Raw genomic sequence first — 23,606 nt, forward strand, 5'->3', positions numbered from 1 at the left:
TGTAAGTTTTTCATGTATGCTCTTTAGCAAGTTTAGCAGATTTGTCGAGAGTTTTTATCATGAATGGGTGTTGGATTTTGTCCCGTGTTTCTCTGTGTCCATTAATTTGATCATTTACATTTTCTTCTATAGCTTGTTGATTGGTGGATTACATTGATTGATATTCAAATGTTGAACCAGCCTTATATAACTTGAATAAATATCACTAGGTCATGGTATATGATTCTTTTTATATGTTGGTAGTTTCAATTTGCTAATACTTTTTTTTTAGTTGAATTTGGTTAATCAAATTGGTTAATCAAATTGTATCGGTTTCAAGTATAGAATTCGATAATACATCATATATATATTTCATTGTATGTTAACCACCCAAAGTTAAATTTCCTTCCTTCACCATATATTTAACCCCCGTTATCCTTCTTTACTTCCCAATCTCCCATTTCCCTCTGGTAACCACTAAATTGTCATCTGGGTCTATGAGTTTTTGTTTGTTTGTCTTGTTTCTTGCTTTCTGTTTTATATCTCACATATGAGAGAAATCATATGGTTCTCAATATTTTCTAATTTATTTCACTTAGCAAGATAATCTCAAGATCCATACATGTTGTTGTAAATGGAAATATTTCATCTCTTCTTATGACTAAATAATCCATCGTATTCATCCAAGTTCATGAAAGATATTGATCTAAAGTGATTTGATTGTTTTTGTTTTTGTACTGACATTTTTGGGTTTTATCATCAGGATAATACTAAACTCACAAAATTAGTTGGGAAGCGTTTCTATTTTCTGGAAAAGAATGGATTAAATTGTTAATTCTTTATATGTTTAGTAAACTATCTATTAAAAAAATCTAGATCTGGAGATTTTTCTTTGCCAGCTTTTTAATTACAAATTCAATTTCAAAATAGTAAGAGTAGTATTCAGTTTGTTTGTTCCATCTTAATTAAATTTCAGTAGTTGAACACATGCACATTATATCTAAAATATAAACAGGGATTTTCCTGAAGCATGTATTTAGACAAAAGTAATGTTCTTCCGCAGCAGCCAGTTTTCATAAGAGAATATGTATGAAAGATAGATCATGGAAATGCGGAGTAAGTCGGATGCCAGAATGAGGATGCAGATGGTGGTAAGCAAGTGGGGTGTATGGATGAAGGCAGAGGGGAAAAGGAAACAAGAAAATTTAGCCTAGCTACTTTTCTCATTTGCTTGCAAATACTTTATAACATCTGGTTTCAGAATAATTGGATGGCATTACATAATGCTTAGCTTCTTAATGCTCTTGTTAAAACCACATAGGATTGTGTGTTTTGCAGTTCACTGACTTTTGGGTATCTAACCAAGAGCACAGTAAGCCATCTGTGACAAAAAAAGCTCAGCTTGGTCAGTGTGGATATCTGTATACTCCACACATGAGTATTCATGATTGCACAGCATGGAAGATTAGTGCTTTTAATGTTATCCCAGAAATGGATTAATTTTGTTGGTACAAATAAATTTTCAACATATAATATGCTACAGAACATAACAGAAAGTTTATTAATTTTTTTTTACTATTTTAAAGGATGCTGTTTTTCCTTGCCGCTATAAAATGCATTCCTTTCTAGACATGAAGGAATGAATAAAATTAGTGGTTTCTGAAAGGGTTCTATAAAATAATTCCACTGCAGGTTATTTGATTTTATGGCAAAGCATGGAAAAGGGAGGGTGGTAGTTGAAGTAAATTTAAGAAATTCTGTAAGAGGATATGGTTACAAAAGAAAAATTCAAAAATATTTTGACTAGTGTACCTTTCCCCATCCCAAAGTCATTTCTGGTAGCTAATATTCAGTAGAACACACTTTAAGAAATTTTGTAATAGAGTATTACTTCATCTAATTATAGCACCTATTTATTATCTACAATTTGAAATGTCCTTGTAAGTTCAGAGATAAATTCAATGTGGATCCAGCTTCCAACTTCTTATAATTTATAAAATATGTGTAACATAATAAGAATAAAGCAATGACGATACCATAATATAGTTTTAACAAATGAGTTTGGTATTCAGGGAATAGAGGGATAACCTTCAGTTAAGGGAATTTAAGCCTTAAGAAGATTGAATTTTGGGTGGGCCTTGAATAAAGAAAATCAAGAAGAACTAAGGCATTTGATAATTATATGAAATTGAATTATTGAAAATTTATCTAAAAGTATGGATACATACATAGCTACCAAAAGATAGGGCAAGTGCCCAAACAGCTTATAGTTATTTTTTTTGATAAACAGAATCAGTGTATACTTATTTTTTGTCAATTTATTGTGCTTAGCCCAGGGATTTAATAACTTACCTTCAAAGAATATATAAAATAATAGTGAAGACAGAAAACTTACTACTTAAAAAATAATAAATAGTGTGATAAGAATATGCAAATGTGCTCTGTGAGGACAGAGAAGGGGATTAGACATTTATCTTAAACTTGAAACTTTATGGCTGGCTCACTGAAAATAAGAATAAAGTAAATAAAGGTAAAAAAAAAAAGGGGGAGGTATTTATTCAGCCCTAAAGAAAAGTACATAAAAAGACCTTGAGTTAAGATGAACAAATGAATTTTCAGAAACTAATTGCAGCTCAGTATAGGACAGTTTTTCTAACAAAATTGTGGAGAACTGAGGAGATGTGAGGAATGAGTTTTATCTAATTGCCACAGGAGAAAAGGAGGTCAAAAGTGTTAAAGAGGGGAAGAGACAGCGACAGAATGAAGGAACAGTAGCACAAAGCAAGAGAGAGAGCAAAGTAAATTTAGGGAGAGTGAGAGAATTGTGGGGGGAGAGTGAGAGTTCCGGTCGTACGTGTGATGATTTGAATAATTTTCTGTTTAAGGTTTGACTGAGCCTATGAGCTGTAAAGATGAGGAAGGACAGAACATTAGATTTGAATGCTTTTAAAAATCTGGAAAGATTAAAAAATAGATGTTAGAGACATCAAAGACACTTGTTGTTACAAGTACAATTTTGAGAAAGTCGAGAATCAGAGATCAACAGATAACAGCATTGAAGATCTGGCAAGAGAATTATAAGCCGAAGACTAGGCTCAGAATAGTTTTAGGGACTTTTAAAAAGTGATAAAGACCTTTGGTTTGCTTAGGTTTCTTCCACTTCACTGATTTAAAAATAAAAATTGTAAGTGTCAAAATCATATTCTCTAAGGGACTATCTACAGTAGAAAATGTTGCATCTAATTTTAAATATCAATGTATGATTTATTTCTACAGAAAATTATATAAATAAAAATCTATGAGAAGATTAATTATGGCAAGTTGCACTATGTTATTGTCAGTATTTCTACATTAAATATTCAGTTAAATTTGATGTCATTATTAATTTACTGTTCATTTAAAGTTATTAATTGCTCAAAAGACATGTCTTGAATTCTACCTGGATGCAAATAATTCTAGTAGGTTACATATTTATAACATTTGTTATTTTCATAATTTTCTTTGATTTAATTCTTCTAAAATTCAGTTTAATAATCTAAGACATGCAGTCATGAATATGGCTATTTTGAGTGTAAAGTGGAAAAGGTAGAACAATTGGAAACTCTTTTTTAGACATTGTTTATCATATTACTCTTATTTTTTTGTATATCATTTGCTCCATCTGAATGTATTAATTTATTCATGTTATTGTCTTTATTTTCACTTTATAAAATCATGAATTGGTCTATCTTGTTACAACTGTACTTCCAACTCTTAGCATCAGTATTTGTCATATAGTAAGTGCATAGTAAATAATTATTGAATATACTTCATTTCTTCATTATCAAGAGATGAGTCTCACTGACTTTATACTGGAATGAACCTTTATGAGCTTACTTTCAAATGACTATAGTTATTTCATATAGAGTACCAATCAGTTATATTTAAGAAATATCTCTTTTATTATTTAAGTAATTGATTTTCTAAATTAATTAGTTTAATGGAATCATTCTAGGTGGCATATGTTCTCAGTCTTTCATTTCTAGCATCTGATAACATGTGAAATATGTTGCAAAAATATGTAGATTCACTTACTAGACTTCTCCATAAACAAAGTCATATTTTGCAAGTCGTGTTTAAATAATGAGTGGTACTGGTTGACCACATTTGGAAATTCTATGTAACACCCTTAATAACCAATGAAGATACTTTTCTTTCTTTGTGGCAGGGGGTACTATGGTCCATTTGCTTTCTAGTTCAGTGTCTTGGCTATTCTACAGTCCGCTTCATGAGGTGAAGAACTGAGGCTGTCAGGGATATCCCCTTAGTTCCACCCCTGCTAAACTGCCATTATTTTCCCACCTCATGGATGTTATGCCTCTACCTATTGCAGTCCTAATATCTTCAGTTCCACCTTTGTCAATTCCTGAAGGTGAATTCAGGCTCCACACTCTAGTTCCTTAGTAGCTATTACTCTCCTTTACTGAACTCTACTGCTGAAATTATCTTTGATGTACCTGAGAATGAAGGGAATTTATCCTTTTTATTGTCTGCTTCATCTTCTTTCCTATCTCAATTTTCTTGATATCCTTGTTGAGTTGCTTTTCATTTATTGGATCTCATAAGGACCTCTCTCCAAACGTTGTACTTTATTATATTATAACCATTACAACATTATAATCTCCTTAAATTTAGAAATTTGTACAGACTGTCAAAATATAATTTAAAATTTTTCTAATGGATATTTATGCTCACCAAATCAGGGAATCGAAGATTACCAAAATGTAAATCAAATTCTGGCAGGAAACACGCTATACTATTGAAAATATAATCATACCAAGTCCAAATATTTTTTTATCCAATTTGCTGTTTGAATCAAACCAATCAACAGCAAACAAAAATAAATGTAACTTGGATATTTTCTGAAAGTAATGAAGCAAAATTTTAAAACTCAAGTCTTAAAATTATACAGGTGAATTACATATATTTACTAAATTCAGATATGAAAAATCAGCCAGCCAGACAAATAAACAGGGTCACCCCTATGAAAAGAGAAAAAAGAGTGTTAATAGGTAAGAGTTAAAGAGAATACATTCCAAAGCAGGGAGAGAAATGAGAAATGTGTGGGATAAAACCTAACTTGTCATGTCCGAATCCAGGAAAATTGGATTACACAGTAACGTTGCCAAGCCCATTTTATATACCCACGGGCACAGTGATATAACAAAGGTAAATTTTTATGTATTCCATGGCAGGTGGTCATTCACCGAAAGTGATGGTTAGCTCCCAAACATCCTAGTAAATGTTGGTTTTGGGGGATAAAAGAAGAGGGTATTAGATAAAGAGTCCTTACATCACCATCTCTTTACCTCACCACTGATTACGTGTATGATGACAGATATTCCAATGTTCTCCTACTGGTCCCCTAGAATAATTGACTGCCAGGCATACAGATAAGAGTTATAATCATCTTACTCCAACACACACACAAACAAATAAATCAGCTGTCTATTTTGCATTATGATGAAGAAAACTGTTAAGCTTTGATGATTGATATATACACATCACATACTGGTTATTATAAAACCTTAGTCTAAAATTCTTCTTAACTGTGTAATACTCTTTCTTTTGAGAATGTTTTACATTAGCTTTATAACATATACCTAGAAATATCTGGGGCATAGTTTCAGAATTTTGCCTTAAGTGCCTTGGTTTATGGAGATTATGAAATGGTTACTTTGTGACTAGATATGTTGGGACTAAATATATATTCCAAAATACAATCCGTTTTCTGTTTAACTGACTATCAGTTAAAGCAGACTTCCAGTGTGTTAAAGAAGTATGTATTATAAAGAAAGTTAATCATGAGAATGTATCACATTGGGAAATGACATTAAAATAGTATTGTCCTATAAAATGAAATTGCAAAATTTGCCATTAAATGTGAAATATTGAAAATATATTGGATGGAAAAAGTATATCTATTACTTTGAAGTCTTTCTGCTTTATAATTATACTGTATTAATACATACGTGGGTAACACAGTGACCAGCACCATCAGTGCAGCTTCTATTATGTTTATTACTATCAATGTAATAAATTTGGGTGACTCAAAAGTCATGCTGTTTACAGTTGATTTTATTAATATATACAACCTAATTGGAGCAGGATGTGTTTGAAATCACACTATTCTATAATTGACTTTTCTATGCATAAATAACTACCTTATTTATGCTTAAAATTTAATAATGCAAACTCATGAATATTGTATACAGGTAGAAAAATGTTGGAGGTCCCGATTCAGTGAAAACGTTTACTGCTGAAAAGCTTTTTAAATTTTTTTGTTGTTGTCTTTCATAATTCAGGTTATCTGGAATGAATATACCACCACCAATTATCAGCAACAAAAACTGGCTCAGACTGCATTTTGTTACAGACAGCAATCACCGATATCGTGGATTTAGTGCTCCGTATCAAGGTATATTTAATAAATACTTCTGCCTCTTGTAAAATGTGTAAAATGATTTTGGTACACACAACTGCATTTTGTGATGGAAGTAAAATATCTTTAGCTTTAACAAATGATTACTTGAGTAAGCACAAATAGTCATTCTCTTGCTTGGGCAATAATGTGATCTTAACTAAATTACAGTATAAAAGTTAGTTGATTTTTATAGCACAATATTCATAATAAAGAATATTATGACCTCTAAAAGGTAATATGTAACAGATGTTATATAGTTTGTAAAGTGCTTCAGTAGTTGGACATGCTAACTAAAGCCGTATCATAAAACACTACAGAAAACCTGCAGTTGTAAATAGTCTCTTTATCAATTGAAATTCATTTTAATATAGTACATTTGCTATTGCTAGTTTAATTAACCTTGTTAGGATGATATTGTCTAGCATATTTATTAACAGACATAATTTTGAATAAGTGGGATATAATATTTGAAGTAAAATGAAAAAAACTCTTTGTTTAGAACAAGATTATGATGAAGATGGAGTGAGTACTAATGAAACTATAACTTCTACAATGTTCAGTAATATACTGTGGGTTTAGTGTACTTTATCCTCTGACTACTTATGTAAATAATTCATTTCATTCTCAGTAGTGTATCAGCTACTGTTCAGGGAATAGTGAGCATTGCCACAGTTACATTTTTCCATTGATCTTTTTTTTTTTTTTCCTCTTTTCCTTTTTAATAGTCTTCAGTCCTAAGTGCTTTGAAATTTTAGTATGGTGACTTTAGTCAGCTTATATTTAATACCTAAAATGGTAGACCACATATTGTTTTCTGAAACACAGATTTCAACAATCAGTTTATATTTTGCAGACCAGCAACCTCTCTATAAGTGTCCTGTCATAAGATTTCTCACAAGAATAGTAATTGGTATTTTGACATTTAGAATAGTGTATTTGGTATCACTGTAATAAGATAAACTGATGTAATAAATTAAAAGCAAAGATTTTAGACAAAATCTACTGTAGAAAAAGCTATAGTTTCTAATATAGTTAATTTGAATGGAAGTACAAATGTAAATATGTTCTTAAAGCTATGCATATTATCAATATTTCTCAGAGTATATTACTCAAAAATACTATATTTTAAAAGTAAAATTAAATTTCATAGAAAAACTTATTTTTATATATCATTAAAAATAGCTGTCCAGTGCATAGTAACTTGAATCTTAGCAATTTCAGCCAGTGTCACTTTCAAATTTGTAATAATATTTCATTGAGTGTCTAGTTTCAATTTCTAAAATTTTTGTGCCCTTAAGAAATCAGAGGACTTTTTTTACTGAAAAGAATTGTTGTAGAGCCTCTTTGTCTCTGGATTGAGCTTTTCCCTTGAATTTTCCAACCGCATGATTTTATGGCTCTGACACCCCTTTGTCATAAGTAAAGGCAGAAGAATGACATGGCAGAAATTCAAAAGTCTTATCTTTGAATCCTGATCTTTTCTACTGGATTCATGGAATCTAAGTCAGATGGCTTCTACTCTATGTGAATATAAATAAAAATAAAATAGCACTTATTTTATATTTAAATAACAACCTGGAGGAAAAAAAAATAGATCTTCTTTCTCAAAAATAGAGTGATACTTTGTTTCTTTTATGCAATATAGTTTCATGAAATGGGTATCTTTAGATGAGGTTATTTTGCATTATAAGATAATAATGCAAAGCCGACAGTAGATTTGTGTATTTTTGATTTTCAGTATTCTACTTGGTGATCTTAAATTGACTTTTATAGCGCTTTCAAGATTCAATTTGATTTTCCAGCCTTGACTGTCTGGTTTCAGCACAAATATAGCATATCAGTGAATTCACTGTAGTAAAATAGCAAGGAAGTGTTTTATGGAGTATGAAAAGAAGATAATCTTTGGTGTGATCGATACCTACACAATATAGGGAAAATAAAATGGCCTAAGAAAATGGAAGCTATGATTTTATAATAAAATCATAGTTTATTACATAAAACTATACCTTTGCATTGTAGCCTTTAAAAAATTTCCTGATTCAGGTTTAATTTTTCTCATTGTATTATCTTCAAATAATATTTTACCCAGAAAACAAAAATTCATTTGGAGAAGTAATTTTCAACTGTAATCAAATAAATTTAGATTGAAAAAACTTAATAAGCTAATTTAAATAGCTGTAAAATTCATAATTCTGATATATTTGAAATACATTCCCAAGCATGAAGTGGTAATAATGCTTTCTAGATTGTTCCTTGTTACCATTTAATTTCAGTGGCATCTAAATTAAAAGCAATTCAAGATAGAAAATTTGTGGATATACTATACAAAAGTCACAACCAAGTCTCCATGTAACCTGGTTTCTTAATAACTCCAATTCTTCTTAAGTAATTATCACTGATTTATCAATTATCTTGAAAACATTTAATGTTCTAATAGAGCTTAGGTTTCCAAAGACCGATTATTTTTCTCTTTAACCTGCGATTGTATAAAATACCATGAAAATTAACTGTAAACTACTAAGAGTTCCTGAATGACATGAGCTGTTTTTATAGTTTGTCTTATAATTGATGGAATAGACACATAGAGACGTCAACATGCTTTCTCTAACATAACCTCCTTTAAATTATGTTACAGGCTAGCTTCATTATTCCTTCAAATATTATAATTTAAATAGGGCTAAGTGGAATTTAAGGAGTACCTGCTAACAATGTAGTTCTGTTCTAATGCAAAAGTAGTAAGTATTTATTTAAATAAAATGCCTTTGATATGGAAAATGCTTTCCCTCCCCCAGGTCCCACATTGAGTCTACTCCTATCTAAAATAAGCAAAAACATCTCTTTTTTCCCCCTGAGTTTTATTTAAACCAGAAACCTCTTCTTTCAAAACTATTATTTCTTCTATGCTTCAAAAATGTTTCCTCTTTAATTTTCAGCTGTCCCCAATGAAAATCATTTCAGCATCATTTTACTGTATTAGTCTTTGTTTTTCAGTATTGTTCCTACATTCAAGGTCCATTTAACCTTTTCTAATGAGAACTTGAATTGCGCTGTTTCATACTTAAGTAGAATAACTGTTCTTTGACTGGCATGTTCAGAAGTTGTCTTATTTGTGAAAATTTTCATATTATTGTCACTTGATCCTTATTATAAACTTTAAATCTATTTCTTTTCCATTTCTATAAATATTTGATCATGTATTCTTAATTTCTAAATTGGAAGATTTTTCAGATGATAATTATCTCATACAGAAATTTTTACCATTAGAAGATTGAAAGTATTATTTTTTATCCATAAGGCTCAAGTATTCACATTTGAAATAGTATTACAACATTTTTCATTTTAAGTTATTCATTTTATGCTTTTTTTAATGTGCTGTCAAAGATGCTGTAGCTGTAGGTAATTACAGAATTATCTTTGGCATGTAAGTTTGGGAATTGCGGCATTTATTCTCTTCCAAATATCGAAATATATGACTATCTCTATATTATAAATTAAGTTTTCTAAATCCTTATAGATTTTCGTTGCATTTTGATTTTTTCCTTTTCTTCCATGATTTTGTTTATGCCATTCTTCTTGTGCAGGTTAATATTTTAAAGATAATTTTTCTCTCTATAATAAACATAACATCAAGAGTAACACAGTCTGTTTTCAATTTTTGAAGAAAAATATTTTTAGATAGGTTCTTCTCAAAGAGGTTATCATCATTTTGGGATCAGCTGTGCATCCTTTTGGTAAGAAAATATGTTCAATAGAACTTTCAAATTATGTTGAATAAATATACACTGTTATTAACCTCAGTTACACAGAGATCTTTCGCATTTTAGATGCCCATAATTTACGTGAAAATAGGTTTGGAGTTGTTATTCCATTTTTTACATTTGGAAATGTTTTGACAAATATATGTGCACAATGACTGAACAAAGATAAATAAGATTATCAGGGATGCAGTATAATATATTAGGAATGAAGAGGATTTGAGGTCAGAAGATGAGGGTTGAATTGTGAAGTTACTAATTGCTGTTTGAGTTGTCTGAGGCTTAGTTTCTCCATCTGTTAAAAGATTTACAATAGCCAAACACTTTATTGTTGTTTAAATCAAAAGATATTAAGAGTTTCTTATAGTAAAAGTCAGACATGTGGTGAATAAAGATGCTTCAGTAGAAAAAGATAAACATATGGAATGGGTGAGAAACAGTTTCTAACTGAGGCACAAATCATTTAAAACTAGTGATTAAACATAAAATTTGAATCCAGGAACCACAATTAAAAAGAGAAAACACTAGGTTTTATATTTCTCACTGTCACAAATAAGTATGCCCATGTTTCTCTAAGGAAAAAGCACTTTTCTGTAGAATCCAATTTTAAAATAGTGTTTATTTTTGTGAGTAAAACTGAGAAGCAGTTTCCTCTGTATAACAACTTTTTATATCATAAATATAACATATTTAAAAATAGAGCACAGAATCAAACTGTTTAATTAGATACATATATATGTATATATATACATGTATATATGTATTTACACATATGTATATACACATATATATGTATCTAATTAGTTAGATACACACCCATATTTTAATTTTGTTTAGACATCTGTTTTTATTGTTGAATCTTTATATATACATTGTTAATGAAAGGCCAGGAATCATATCCCGTAATTCTAATCATGAAGCTGCTCCTCTAATTTGAATAACTGTCAATATGAGTCAGGTTTATGATTTCAAGGTTGGTAGTGGGAGTGTGACATGATAAGTAAAGATCGAAACTTTTGGTTCGGAAAATGTAGGTGTAGTTGACTACCATGGGAATATTGGACTTGGGAAAATAGGCTACTTTTCTGGTAAAGACTGTGGAATTTGGTAGCAGTGGACTTTGTTAGCACAATTCAAGAATATGTATTTTTTCATATTATAGTAGGTATTAGTTAATTTTTAGAGAGTCCATGCTATGGGACAATTCATAAATTGTTTGAATCCTTATCTAAAAATAATCATATGTAGAATAACTGCATTATGTTAAGCTTATGAAGTAAGCTAGCTATTTTCATTTACTGAGTTTTTAGAGAATAGAAAGTTGAATTTCATTGATATACAGTGTTTGAGAATAATTCCTATTCTTGTACTTTGTTTTTATTTATTTTTGTTTTTATTTATATCATTTTTTTCAAGTCTCTTTCAATGCAAAATAATTAGTTTTGCCCAGAATTTAAAAAAAAAAAAAAAATTTGTAGTGCAAAAGGAAATTTATTTTACTTTTTTATGAACCTGTTTGGTGGGATTCATCATCTTAATGAATACAGTGTCATCACAACCAGCAGAGACAGTAATGATAAGATATTTAATAGTCAAAATAGTCAAAGTAAGCATTAGTTTGTCTAAAACAGCCATTAAAAACTCCCTGATAGGATTTTTTTTTGTGATTAAATGTGTATGTCATAGTCATGCCAATATAAAATTTAAGGCTTTTTACCATATTAGTAGACAATAATGATAGAATTAAATGCTTCCATCTCTAACTATAATTATTTTTTATTCTAGTCTTTAACATTTATTTTCCAGTTTTATATGTCTCTCAGCCCAAAATTCCATTTATAAATTGTGGGTGTGTTTGACAGTAAACTAGATAATTATCATTTAATTTCAAATTTCCCTGAAGTAAAATTCCACTGTCAAACACAGACTGGTAAACTGAGCTGTGTTGTATATCAGAAACAATGCTCGTGATTCATTTGCTTAACTCTAGTCAAACATAAATTCTTGTAAATTACTTTTTTTTGGTAAACATTTTAATATTTATGAATTAAAAATTAAGTCATGTGACTTAATTTAGAGTTGGAATACAGTTTTAATAAACATAAAATGAGATTTTAGAAATAAACTCAAATATTAGAAATAGTTATTTCCTTTTATCTCACTTCTTTTATAATCCTTTTTATTTTGGTTATGAGTTAATGATATGTATTAACTCATAGATAATGGACATCATTCATAAGAAAAAGGTACCCCTGGCAATATTAAATTCATATTCTGATAAAGAAGATGGCTTAAAATCAGATGATAATGGGTTTTAGAGCAAAGTACAGCAGGAAAGTGTAAAGTAAAAGAATGTATATACTTAAAAAATAGTCACAGAAATCAGCATATTACAGATTAGATGGAGATTCTGTTATAAAATTTTTATTATTTTCTAAAGAACTGAATTAATCTTCATAACACTGATACCGACTCTGACATATAGTCGAAAAGGAAAATACCACAGATTTACAGGCCCACCCAAGCTGCTTCCTTTGGCTTTTCCATACAAATAGCCTGACATGGCTCATGCTGCAGACTTTCCTTAAATCTAAAAGATTCACAAACCTCAGACAAGCAGCATCTGGCCTCGTTGTCCCCTGTACCTCTTGCTAAGCAACCCTAAGCCCAGCACTAGTGGCAGCCAGCCTCAGTTTGCATCTTAGACCCTCACAAGTATTTCCAAGCCCAATGTGAGGGGCAGTCATCTGAGGATTGGTTTGTGGTTCAGGCCAAGTGGCCCTGGGCAGGGGACAGGCAGTGGCTGAACTTGGCCTGCACCAAAGCCTTTCCCAAGAGGCCCTGCACAATAGTTAAGCCACTGTAGTTATGACCAGTCCTCACAGCCAATCAGCCTAAGAGTCAGTCCCTCTTAGTGACATGCCAAGAGCAATCAAAGCTTGACCACAACAGGAGGTCATATACAGCCCACACAAGGAACACATCTGAAGCTCCTGGCTTAGGTGATCAGAGAGACTGCACCACCAGGTACCATGGTATAGCTACTATATAAGATCACTCTACCAAGACTGGAAGACATAGCAGCTCTACCTAACACATAGAAACAAACACAGGAAGGCAGCCAAAATGAGACAAAGGAACGTGTCCTAAATGAAAGAATAGGACAAAACTTCAGAAAAAGAACTAAACAAAATGGACAGAAGCAATCTGTCAGATGCAGAGTTCAAAACACTGGTTGTAAGGATGCTCAATAATCTCAGTGAGAACTTCAACAAAGAGACAAGAAACATAAAATGGAGATAGAAAACATAAAAAGGGACCAATTAAAAGTGAAGAATACAATAACTGAAGACTACATTAGAAGGAATCAACAGATTAGCTGAGGTAGCAGAAAATACCCAGTCAGAACAGCAAAAAGAAAAGAGAATCTAAAAAAAAAAAAAATGAGGATAGTTTAAGGGGCCTCTGGGATAACATTTGGTGTACCAACATTCACATCATAGGGATACCCGAAGGAAAAGAGAGAGAACAAAGAACTGAAAACCTATTTGAAGAAATAAAGGTAGAAAACTTCCCTAACCTGGGCAAACAATTGACATACAATTTCAGGAAACACAGAGACCCACACAAGATGAACCCAAAAAGACCTGTATCAAGGCACATCTTAATTAAAATGCCAAAGGTTAAAGACAAAGAGAGAATCTTAAGAGAAGCAAGAAAAGAAAACCAATGAGTTACCTACAAGGAAGCTTCCATAAGACTGTCAGCTGATTTCTCAGCAGAAACTTTGCAGGCCAGAAGAGATTGACATGAAATATTCAAAGTGATGAAAAGCAAGGACCTACAACCAAGATTACCCAGCAAAATTATCATTTAAAATGGAAGGGCAGGTAAAGGGCTTCCCAGACAAGAAGCAGCTAAAGGAGTTTATCACCCCCAAACCAGTATTACAAGAAATGTTAAAAGGATTTCTTTAAGAAGAAGAAAAAAAGAAAAAGCAATATGAGTAATAGAATGACAATAACTACATATATATCAACAGTTGCTTTAAATGTAAATTAAATGCTTCAATCAAGACATAGGCAGGCTGAATGGATAAGAAAACAAGACTCATATATGCTGCCTATGAGAGATTCATTTCAGATTAAAAGACACACACAGACTGTGACAGTAAAGTGATGGAAAAAGATATTTCATGAAAATGGAGACAAACAAAAAAGCTTAGGTAACAGTACATATGCCAGACAAAGTAGGCTTTAAAACAAAGGCTATAACAAGAGACAAAGAAGGATCCAGTAATTCCACTTCTGGGTATTTATACTAAAAAACTCAAAGCACTAATTTGAAAAGACATGTACGTCCATATGTTCATTGTAACATTATTACAATAGCCAAGATATGGAAGCAACCTAAGTGTACATCAATAGATGGATGGTTAAAGAAGTGGTACATCAATGGAATATTATTCAGCCATAACAAAGAATGAAATCATGCTGTCTGCAACAACATGAATGGATCTAGAGGGTATTATGCTAAGTGAAATGAGTTAGACAGAAAAAGACAAATACCATATGATTCAATTATATGTGGAATCTAAAAACAACAACAACCATAAAAACAGAAACGAACTCATAGACAGAGAACATTTTGATGGTTGCCAGATAGGAGGATGGTTAGGGGGATGGGTGAAAAAGAGGATGAGATTAAGAAGTACAAATTGGTAGTTATTAAATAGTCATGGGGATGTAAAGTATACCATAGTCAATAATATTATAATAACTATGTATATTGTCAGGTACTAGATTTATTGGAGTGATCACCTCTTAAATTATGTAAATGTCTAATCATTATGTTGTGCACATGAAACTAATATTGTGTGTCATCTGTAATTGAAAAATTTTTTGAAAATATATTAAAAAATACATTAAAAAATATTTTTGAGACAAACACAAAACCCAGACATTGGCTGAAGCAATGTGGAAACAGAGGATATATCTGATTTTTTGGTTCAAAGGATGATGCTTGCCTTTTTGTGTTTTTCTTAGAGGGTACAGCATCCTCAGAGGCCTTGCAGTTGGAGGAAATGTGTTCTGTTGGGGAAATGATGAGAATAAAGGCCTCAGAGGGCATAGAGTGAATCAAAAGTGATCATGTGGGAGGGTTAAGCAAGGGAAGAAGATGAAAGGCATCCTAAGCTATTAGAAGTCTGCATATTCCTTGAGTGCAGTGGGGAAAGGGAATAATCCATGTAAACATTTTAAGTCAAGGAATACCTCATCATATCTGAAGTGCAGAATGGTCAGAATTTCTGTGAAGTGGAGGCTGCTCTAGAGGAGAGGCAATTTTGAAAGAAAGATCAATTAGGAGATAGCTCTATTACTAGAAGAGATGATCATGCTTTTAAATGGATTATAAAAAGTTTTTAATGCTTACAGTGCTAAGTGTTCTTTCTTAAGCCAGTATTTTGATTGTTTCTTTAAAAATCTTTAATGGTTAAAAAATCTTTAATGTTTGCTAAGTGTTCTTTTTTTAAGTCAATATTTAATCTATAGAAGTAAAACTTTTATTCATATACCTTATAAAGTGAAAGGCAAATTGTATTAACTTTATGTGACAATCACCTGGGATTTAGGAAAACCCAGAAATAATAAAATGCTTGTGATGTAGATTACTATCTCCAAATACAGCAACTACAATGAATAGGAAATACTCTATCAAATATCCAGTTGTAATATGGATAATATTTTCTAAAACATAGTAGGTTTAAAATGTAGTAATTAACAAAAATAATTATGGTGTAACATTTTAATTTGGCTTACACATTTCTACTAATGATAGAATAAAATTAAAAGTTGCCAGTCTCTTCTAGGATTAAAATTCCTTATATGTTAACTCAGAATCTTTGGGGAAAATGCTCAAACTTTCAAGGTATAGATTATTGTCTTCTTCCTTTTTAAATAAACCTTCTTTATATAAGTGATATCACATAAGCCTTAGTAGTGATGGGATGAAACTGACCAGTCTGGGTATGAACCGTTGTTCTCATTGATAAATATTAGCTGATTTCAGTGGAGTTGTCCATCACATCTTGGTAACGGATAATCATGCAGAGTTCTGTTAGTGTCCACAAGGCTATTTGTGGTATGCTCTTTTAGCATGATCAGTTTTCCACACTTCTAACTATTCCATGACAGTTTTTACTAGGTCTTCCATCTACTCATTAGCTAAAATTCTTTATGCCACATATTCTACTATAAATTTGCTTTTTCCTTACCATGAGAGCCCTGTGGCTGTGGCTCAGCTCTTTTTCTACCTGTATGCCACCCAGCACTCATCATTCAACAACATAATACTACCAACTTGTTGGATACGTCATATTCCGGTGCTTTCCTGAATGTAGGTATGCCTTTAATGGGCTTTTGTTATTTTATAAGTCAATACTGTAAGATTTCAGAATTAATTCATTTAGCAAATGGAGCTTAACAAATCTATATAGATGTTTGTACTTTTCCTCACTAACCTCCATCCTCCGGGAGAGTTTTTACACAAAAGAACAGCTTAGACTTCTTGTTCCTATTAGATGGTGGGAGAGCTTTTCTTTTGTAATGTCCCGAGTTTTTAATAATCATGGCTTTTTATAAAGCTCTATTAACTAAGTCTTCCAGGCTTGCCTCTTGAGCTGAAAAAGTATTTGAAATTCATATTCCATAATCTCTCTCACTATAGCATGACTCAAGACTAATATCTGGGTATGGACTTAAAAAAATGTAATTTTCCGTCAAAGTTGTATAACAGCTCTCCCTAGAGGGGGAATCATAGGGGCTTAAAGAATAAGGAAGGTCCACAGTGTCAAGATTAATAGTAACAAGAAATACAAATGTTTAAGATTTTCAAACAGCCCAGCTATAATTAAGGGAGAAATTGATCTCCTCAAGGAAATATATATATTATCTTTCCTAGATAAACCTAAAATATATTATATATTGATTTAATAATGTTCAAGCTACATTTATGGTTACAATTTTATTTTTGAAAAATACATAAGTCTATAATATTTGCCATTTTTTGTATCCCAGCTAACTTTGGATTAGCATTTTCCTTTTAGTAATGTGATTTTAGTCAAGTATTTTAAATTATTATATTGTAATAAATTTAGGAATAACATTTTTTAGCCTATAATCATACATTTTTTGTATTTAAAATAGATCTGGTAGATTATAAAAATTGCATTATTTTGTGGTAATTCCTCATGGTGATTCAATATTGTTCCATGCAGTATTAATTTATATATGAATATACATATATTAGAGTTTTACTCCCATAAGTCATAATGCTCACATTTACTGTCTCTAGTGAGGGCAATTTTGTTATATCACTGAAGGATGAGTACATAAGAAAAGATAATTGATTAAGTTGGTATATAATAAACAAAATTCTATGTTTTATAAATTCTGTTGATGTGCCAAATATATTGAAGAAGTATTTTTATTTTTAGTAATGATTCTGTAATTACAAAATGACTTCCGAAGGGCTACAGTCAAGCACAGCAGATAGAAGCAGTGAGACACATTGTGTATGATTGGTTCCTCTGAGTTGGTATGAAAAGTGAGGTCTGAGACTGTAAGCCTTGTGGACCTTACTTACATTTATTTTATAGGCAATTTTACTGTGTCATTTGAAAATGACATATAAAATTAAAATCCCTATACATTTTGATTCAAATTCACAGATATCTAGAAATATCCAAAGGCAATTTAGGAAAGGTTTGACTATTCAAATGATAAAGATATTATTAACTTTGGATTTTCCTTAAGTTTAGAGTTGCATGGTGATACGTGATCACACAGGTGTCAGTTTTGTGGTCCAAAGAGCTTTGGAAACGCCGGGTTAAACAAATTTAAGTTGAATTATTTTATTTAATCAAATAAGCCCTTTTAAGCTTACATTGGAACTGCTATTTCTCAGGACATACTTTTGGAAATGAGCTTATAATAGAAAGAATGAGCTTTATCTGACAATACATTTATCATTACTTAGTCTGATCTTTTCTTTAGTTATTTAATTACCCAAAATTATAAACGAGGCAGATGCAAATTGCTAAAGGTATTTAATAAAACTAAAATAATTTTAAGATTAAAACCCCTATTTGAGATGTATTTTGGCATATTTATTTGTTCATTTACTCATTCATCCAATTTTGTTTAACAAAAATATTACTTAGCACTTACTCTATATCAGACATTGTGTTAGTATCTGATATTATCCAATCCTTGAATTCGGAGTTTCCTGTTTAGGATGAGAAAAGATAAGTGAATATTGTACTTAAAAAATTCTGACATATTAAAATTAAGAACATACAAGCTCATGTGGAGAGTGAAAGAGAATGCATGGCCCAAGAAAGCTTTCAGAATACATGATACCTGATTTGAGTCTTGAAAAATGCAGAATAGTTTTAGGTTAGAATAAAGATATAATAACTTAAATGTGGTATTAAACTATGTTAGTTCAATATGGCTGTACAGATCATTAAAATATTGAAAGAGTACTCATTAGAAAATAGCCACTCTGGCTAGGCCCAGAAATGGCCACATCTCTTTCAGGACCCATTAGGTTGTCCCATAATAAAACAAATAGCTACTAGCTGGTACAGTAGGGCACCTTCTGGATACAGCTGTGGCCAACATTCACAATTCAGTTTCCAGGCTCACCCAACTATTATTCAGTATTCTCAATATTACTCTAGGCCTTCAGGTTTATGACAAATTCAAAGTCATCAACAAGAAGCAAAAATTATTACTCTCTATTATTATTGGATGACTTTAAAAATATGTATTATTCACTTAAAATGTTAGCACATATCTGTGTAAAAGATATGGACAATATAATTATTCTACCTACTGTATAAAATTTAGAAAACAGATTCCAAATTGTTTTATGGTTGCCTGATTTTATATTATACCTCTTTAAAGACAGTATTTGTGTCTTTTTATCTCTGCATCTCCAGAGTTTACCACAGTATAGGTGTCCAATAAATGTTGAAAGAATAATTGAATGTTATACTTTCATATACATGTGTCACAAGTTACAAAATATTTGCATCTGCATTATTTCATATAATCCTCACAGTCTCTCATTAATTGTATTATTAGCTCTATTTTACCTAGCAAGAAACAAAAATCTGGAACAAATTATGGATGCACGTCTTGCATGAGAACACCAAGTTAGGTGGCAAGTTATAGCTGTGTGTGCACTTCTGGCTACGCCATGGGCCTGATGCTGCACCACCCAGAGAAAATATAGTCTACTAAAACAATAAAGTTGCACTTAATGGAAAAATATTTTGTGCTTCCCATTTCTATATTTAAATTAAAATGAATCACAGTGGAATAAAATTAAAAATTCAGTTCTTCGGTCTCACTAGCTACATTTCAAATGCTTAAAAGCCACAAATGGCTAGTGGTCGCCATATTACTGTGCAGCCTCAGCAGATAAAATGAAGAGTTCTCTTGTGGCAGCTAAGTTAGTGCTCTCCAATGATAAGAAAGTATGAAATTTTTTCCAACTCACAATAAATAAACTGAGAATATGATATAGTCTAATTTTTCTCATCGTTCCTCAGGTTTTGTTCGCTAACACTGTATGATTTATTGTGTATAGTCATTGTACTGCAAGATGCTTTAGAATCCATAGTTAAAAAATTATGATTTCCTACCCCACCATATGAAGTTTAAAATAAATCCATAAAATAAAAGCAATAATCAAAATTCTGACTTTCCTTTTAATACTTTTATAAACATTAATTTATTTGAAACTAACTTTTTTTGGTGCCCTTACTGTGTGCTCACTCTGTCAGACGTTTTCTCTCCCACAAAGATATTGAGAAGGTTTAAACTTGTATTTAAGAAATGAGATGAGTGTTTTGAATTTAATATGTTCTGATTATCTACTATAGGCCTGATTTCATACATTCCATTGTGTTTTATTTTCCCTATAAGGATATTCATATTTTGATTCTGAAAATGTGGTAACTGTATACAAGAAGCAAAATATAACAAATGCATATTAAGTTTTAAGAAAAGCCTCAGATTTTTTCTAATTTTCACAGATATATTGACAAATTCTAAAAAACTTCAGTTGTATAGAAAAAAGACATTCTCAACATACATCTGCCACAGGCTGAAAACTCATTTAGGTCCTGTGGTCACATTAAACTGGTGAATTAGTTTTCTAGGGCTGATAGAACAAAATACCACAGACTGGGTGGCTTACACAACAAATTTATTTCTTAACTGTTCTAGAGGTTAGAAGTCCACGATCAAGGGGTCATGAGGTTTGATTTCTTGGAGGCTTCTCTTCTTGGCTTGCAGATGGCCACCTTCTTGCTGTGTCCTCATATAGATTTCCTCTGTGCACACCCATGCCTGATGTCTGTCCCTGCATGCCCAGATTTTCTCTTATAAGGACATATATTGGATTAGGGCCCACCCTACATAGTTCATTTTAACTAAACCAGCTCTTTAAAGAATTTAAATAAGGTATCACATTTCAAGCACCGAGGGCTAGGGACTTCAACATAGGAATTTTAGAGGGATACAATTCAGTCCATAACCCTAGAAGTACATTTTGAATTCCATAACTAGAATATCAAGCCCCAGATATTAATCAAAACACTAACTTTGATTAAAACTCAAATTCTTTCACCCATTTCAAGCCTTGGTAGCCAGGTGCCTGTGTAATTAAAGGAGAGGATTAGGATTGGCTGTTCCAGTCTCTCCACCTTTATTTTCCTACTAAACTTCTTACTTGCTGCTCTTTTAGGATTCTCTAAGACTGAACAGAGAAGAATAGAGAAAAGTAAAAAGGTACTGGCCTGGATCTAATTCTTAATCTGGCTCCATGTTCTGTGGTCCTGATAGTCGGTCTGCCTCTGCCATGGGCAGTCTGGAACCTATGCAGTGATTTCAGCTGGCCTCTCTCTTCTGCAGTTCCATATCCCAGTGGGATGCATCTGTATACTGAATAGATGCTTGCCTGAGTTTGTCTCCAGATACTTGATACTCCCAGCTTTCTTCTGCTAAGATATTTTTTTGCCTCTCAGGTGGCCAAATTGGACATGTCCCCAGATGGTGCCATTATGAATCTCTGTAATCCATAATCCTACTTGATGAAACAGGAAACACATCCTTACTCTGAGAAACACAAAAAGATCAGGCTTATCTTAACACAGAAGCTCTCATTTCTCTCTTACCCTCTAGATTTTCTTAACACATGTCAGTTTTAGCTTATTCATATGAGTTCAACTTTAGTTTTCTCAGACATGAATAGGCACCATATTTTTTGTGTGCCAACTGGACATGAAACAAATTTCATTACTGAGTGATCCGCATCGAAGCCACCTCACTAGACTAGTACTAGAAGGTATCATTCTTTCACTATTCCCTCAAAAAGATTCTGGGGAGAATACTAACTGATCTACAAGGCCTCTCTCAAAGGAAATAATTTCTCCAGTCTTATTCTCTTGTCCTCCTACATCCTTGCTGTGCCTGAAGAATCACAAAACAGATTCTCTTATATTTTCTTTGAAAATGATTCATATAAGAAGGTGAATGTCATGCATTCACTTAAGTATCTTAATGTCTGCAACATCAGTGCTTCCATTTAAACAATAAAGAAGCTCCCATTCTAACCTCCTGGTACACACCGTATGCATACATACATATATATGTATATGCAGATGTTAACACATTTGCTGAAATCGGTCTTTACACTTTGCCAGAATATTTAACAGCCAGTGAGAACTATATCATTTTCAATACTTGGTATAATAGTTGTACATATAGTTTGCATCTTTGTCTTCTTTTAGTTGTAAATTTTCTGTCCTGGTAATCTCTCTCTCACATTGAGATTGAACTCTTGTGATATTGTTAGTTCATAAACTAAATATGAAAAATAAAAAGACAAGGAATATATAATGTAAAATTCAGCCAATAGTTGGAAATTTGGAGGTTAGGATAAATCTGAGGTAAAAAGAAAACTACCAACTTCAAACATTTTTTTTCAGTAAGAGAAATTAAGAGAGGCACTAACTAATATTAAGCTAAAGATCTAAAATTATGTATTGGAATTTCAGTTATGTTACTGGTTAACTTCATAAAAATTGTTGAATGTCTCTGCATCTTAATTTAATCATAAAGAAAATGAAGGAGATGATATATTTATTACACTCTATTTTGGGTAACTTGTTTTAATCTTGAATGATTTCATTTCTTTTTAAAATCATACGTTAATAACTCTAAGTGAATTATTTGCAGATGACAAAACATTTGAGAGCATGTTTATATTTATCTTTTCTCAAAGTTTGTATATATAATCTTGATAATACATTTTTAGAGGAGCCGTTGTTACAGCTCTAACTCTAAATGAGAATTAATCAAATGAACTTGAGAGAGAGAGTTCACTAAGATAGATAGATGACAGATAGATATCACTTGATTCAAGTTAAATACTACCATGGAAATTTAAGCAGCACACCGAGTTCTAACATTATTAAAAATATGTTTTACGATTTTTGTTATTTATTTATTTAAATCTTAAAAAACTATTTACTAAATATTGCTAACCATGAATAATACTTTAATCAGTAAATTAAAATTTTGACATCTGATTCATTTATCTCATTTCCCTAAAATTCTGTATAAGAATTGCTGAAATAAACTAAAGTATTTTCTTGGAACACAGATTTTAATTTTCAACTTTTTTCATTGGGTTATAATTTTGATTCCAAAGCTATCAAATCACCTTGGAAAAAAAAAAAAGGCATTAATTAAATCTAGTGCTAAATGCTCTAAAATGGCATGATCTTCCCACAAGTGTTGACTAAGGAAAGGAAATGAGGTCAAGGTCCATTTTTAAGACAATGTTATTTTGCAAAGAAAAGGACCCAATATTTTAATTTTTCTTCTACATTGTTCAATAACTTCTGTTTTCTTTCATGTTTTCTTTTTGGATGTTGGATGATTTTTTTAGTATACCTTTGTGTACAGATGACCCTGCAATACTGTAATCTTCCTGTGAGAATTCTTTCTATATAATTCTAATGAATTTTCATGCTACATTTATTTACTTCTTTTGCCACATTGCTACATGACTTATTTAATAGCTCTGCATAACGCATTTCCATTTAATTAAATGATAAGTAGGGCTGTAGGCCAAAATCAATCTGAATCTGAATGGGACCAATTTGTTTCATATCTTACAAGAGGATTTTATTCCTTTGTTTGTTTGTTTGTTTGTTGTTACATAGAGAATAACATATTTTAAAAGTTCTGCTCTTTTAACTTTAGAAAACTTTTAAGTTTTCTTAACAGAAAACCAAAAAGAAAAAGAAAGTGGTATCCCTTTCAAAACAA

The 23,606-nt window shown here is 31.5% G+C and overlaps 1 protein-coding gene across 1 annotated transcript in view; it reads left to right on the top strand.

The window, feature by feature from the left end:
• CSMD3 (CUB and Sushi multiple domains 3) overlaps positions 1 to 23,606 on the top strand; it is a 1,016,080-nt gene that overhangs the window by 328,058 nt on the left and 664,416 nt on the right. Inside the window, exon 6 of the mRNA XM_006916698.2 lies at positions 6,324 to 6,436. Within this exon, the coding sequence (XP_006916760.1) occupies positions 6,324 to 6,436 (113 nt within the window). The remainder of the gene's footprint in view (positions 1 to 6,323; positions 6,437 to 23,606) is intronic.

Source organism: Pteropus alecto, unplaced genomic scaffold (assembly GCF_000325575.1).
Source record: "Pteropus alecto unplaced genomic scaffold, ASM32557v1 scaffold164, whole genome shotgun sequence".
NCBI lineage: Eukaryota > Metazoa > Chordata > Mammalia > Chiroptera > Pteropodidae > Pteropus > Pteropus alecto.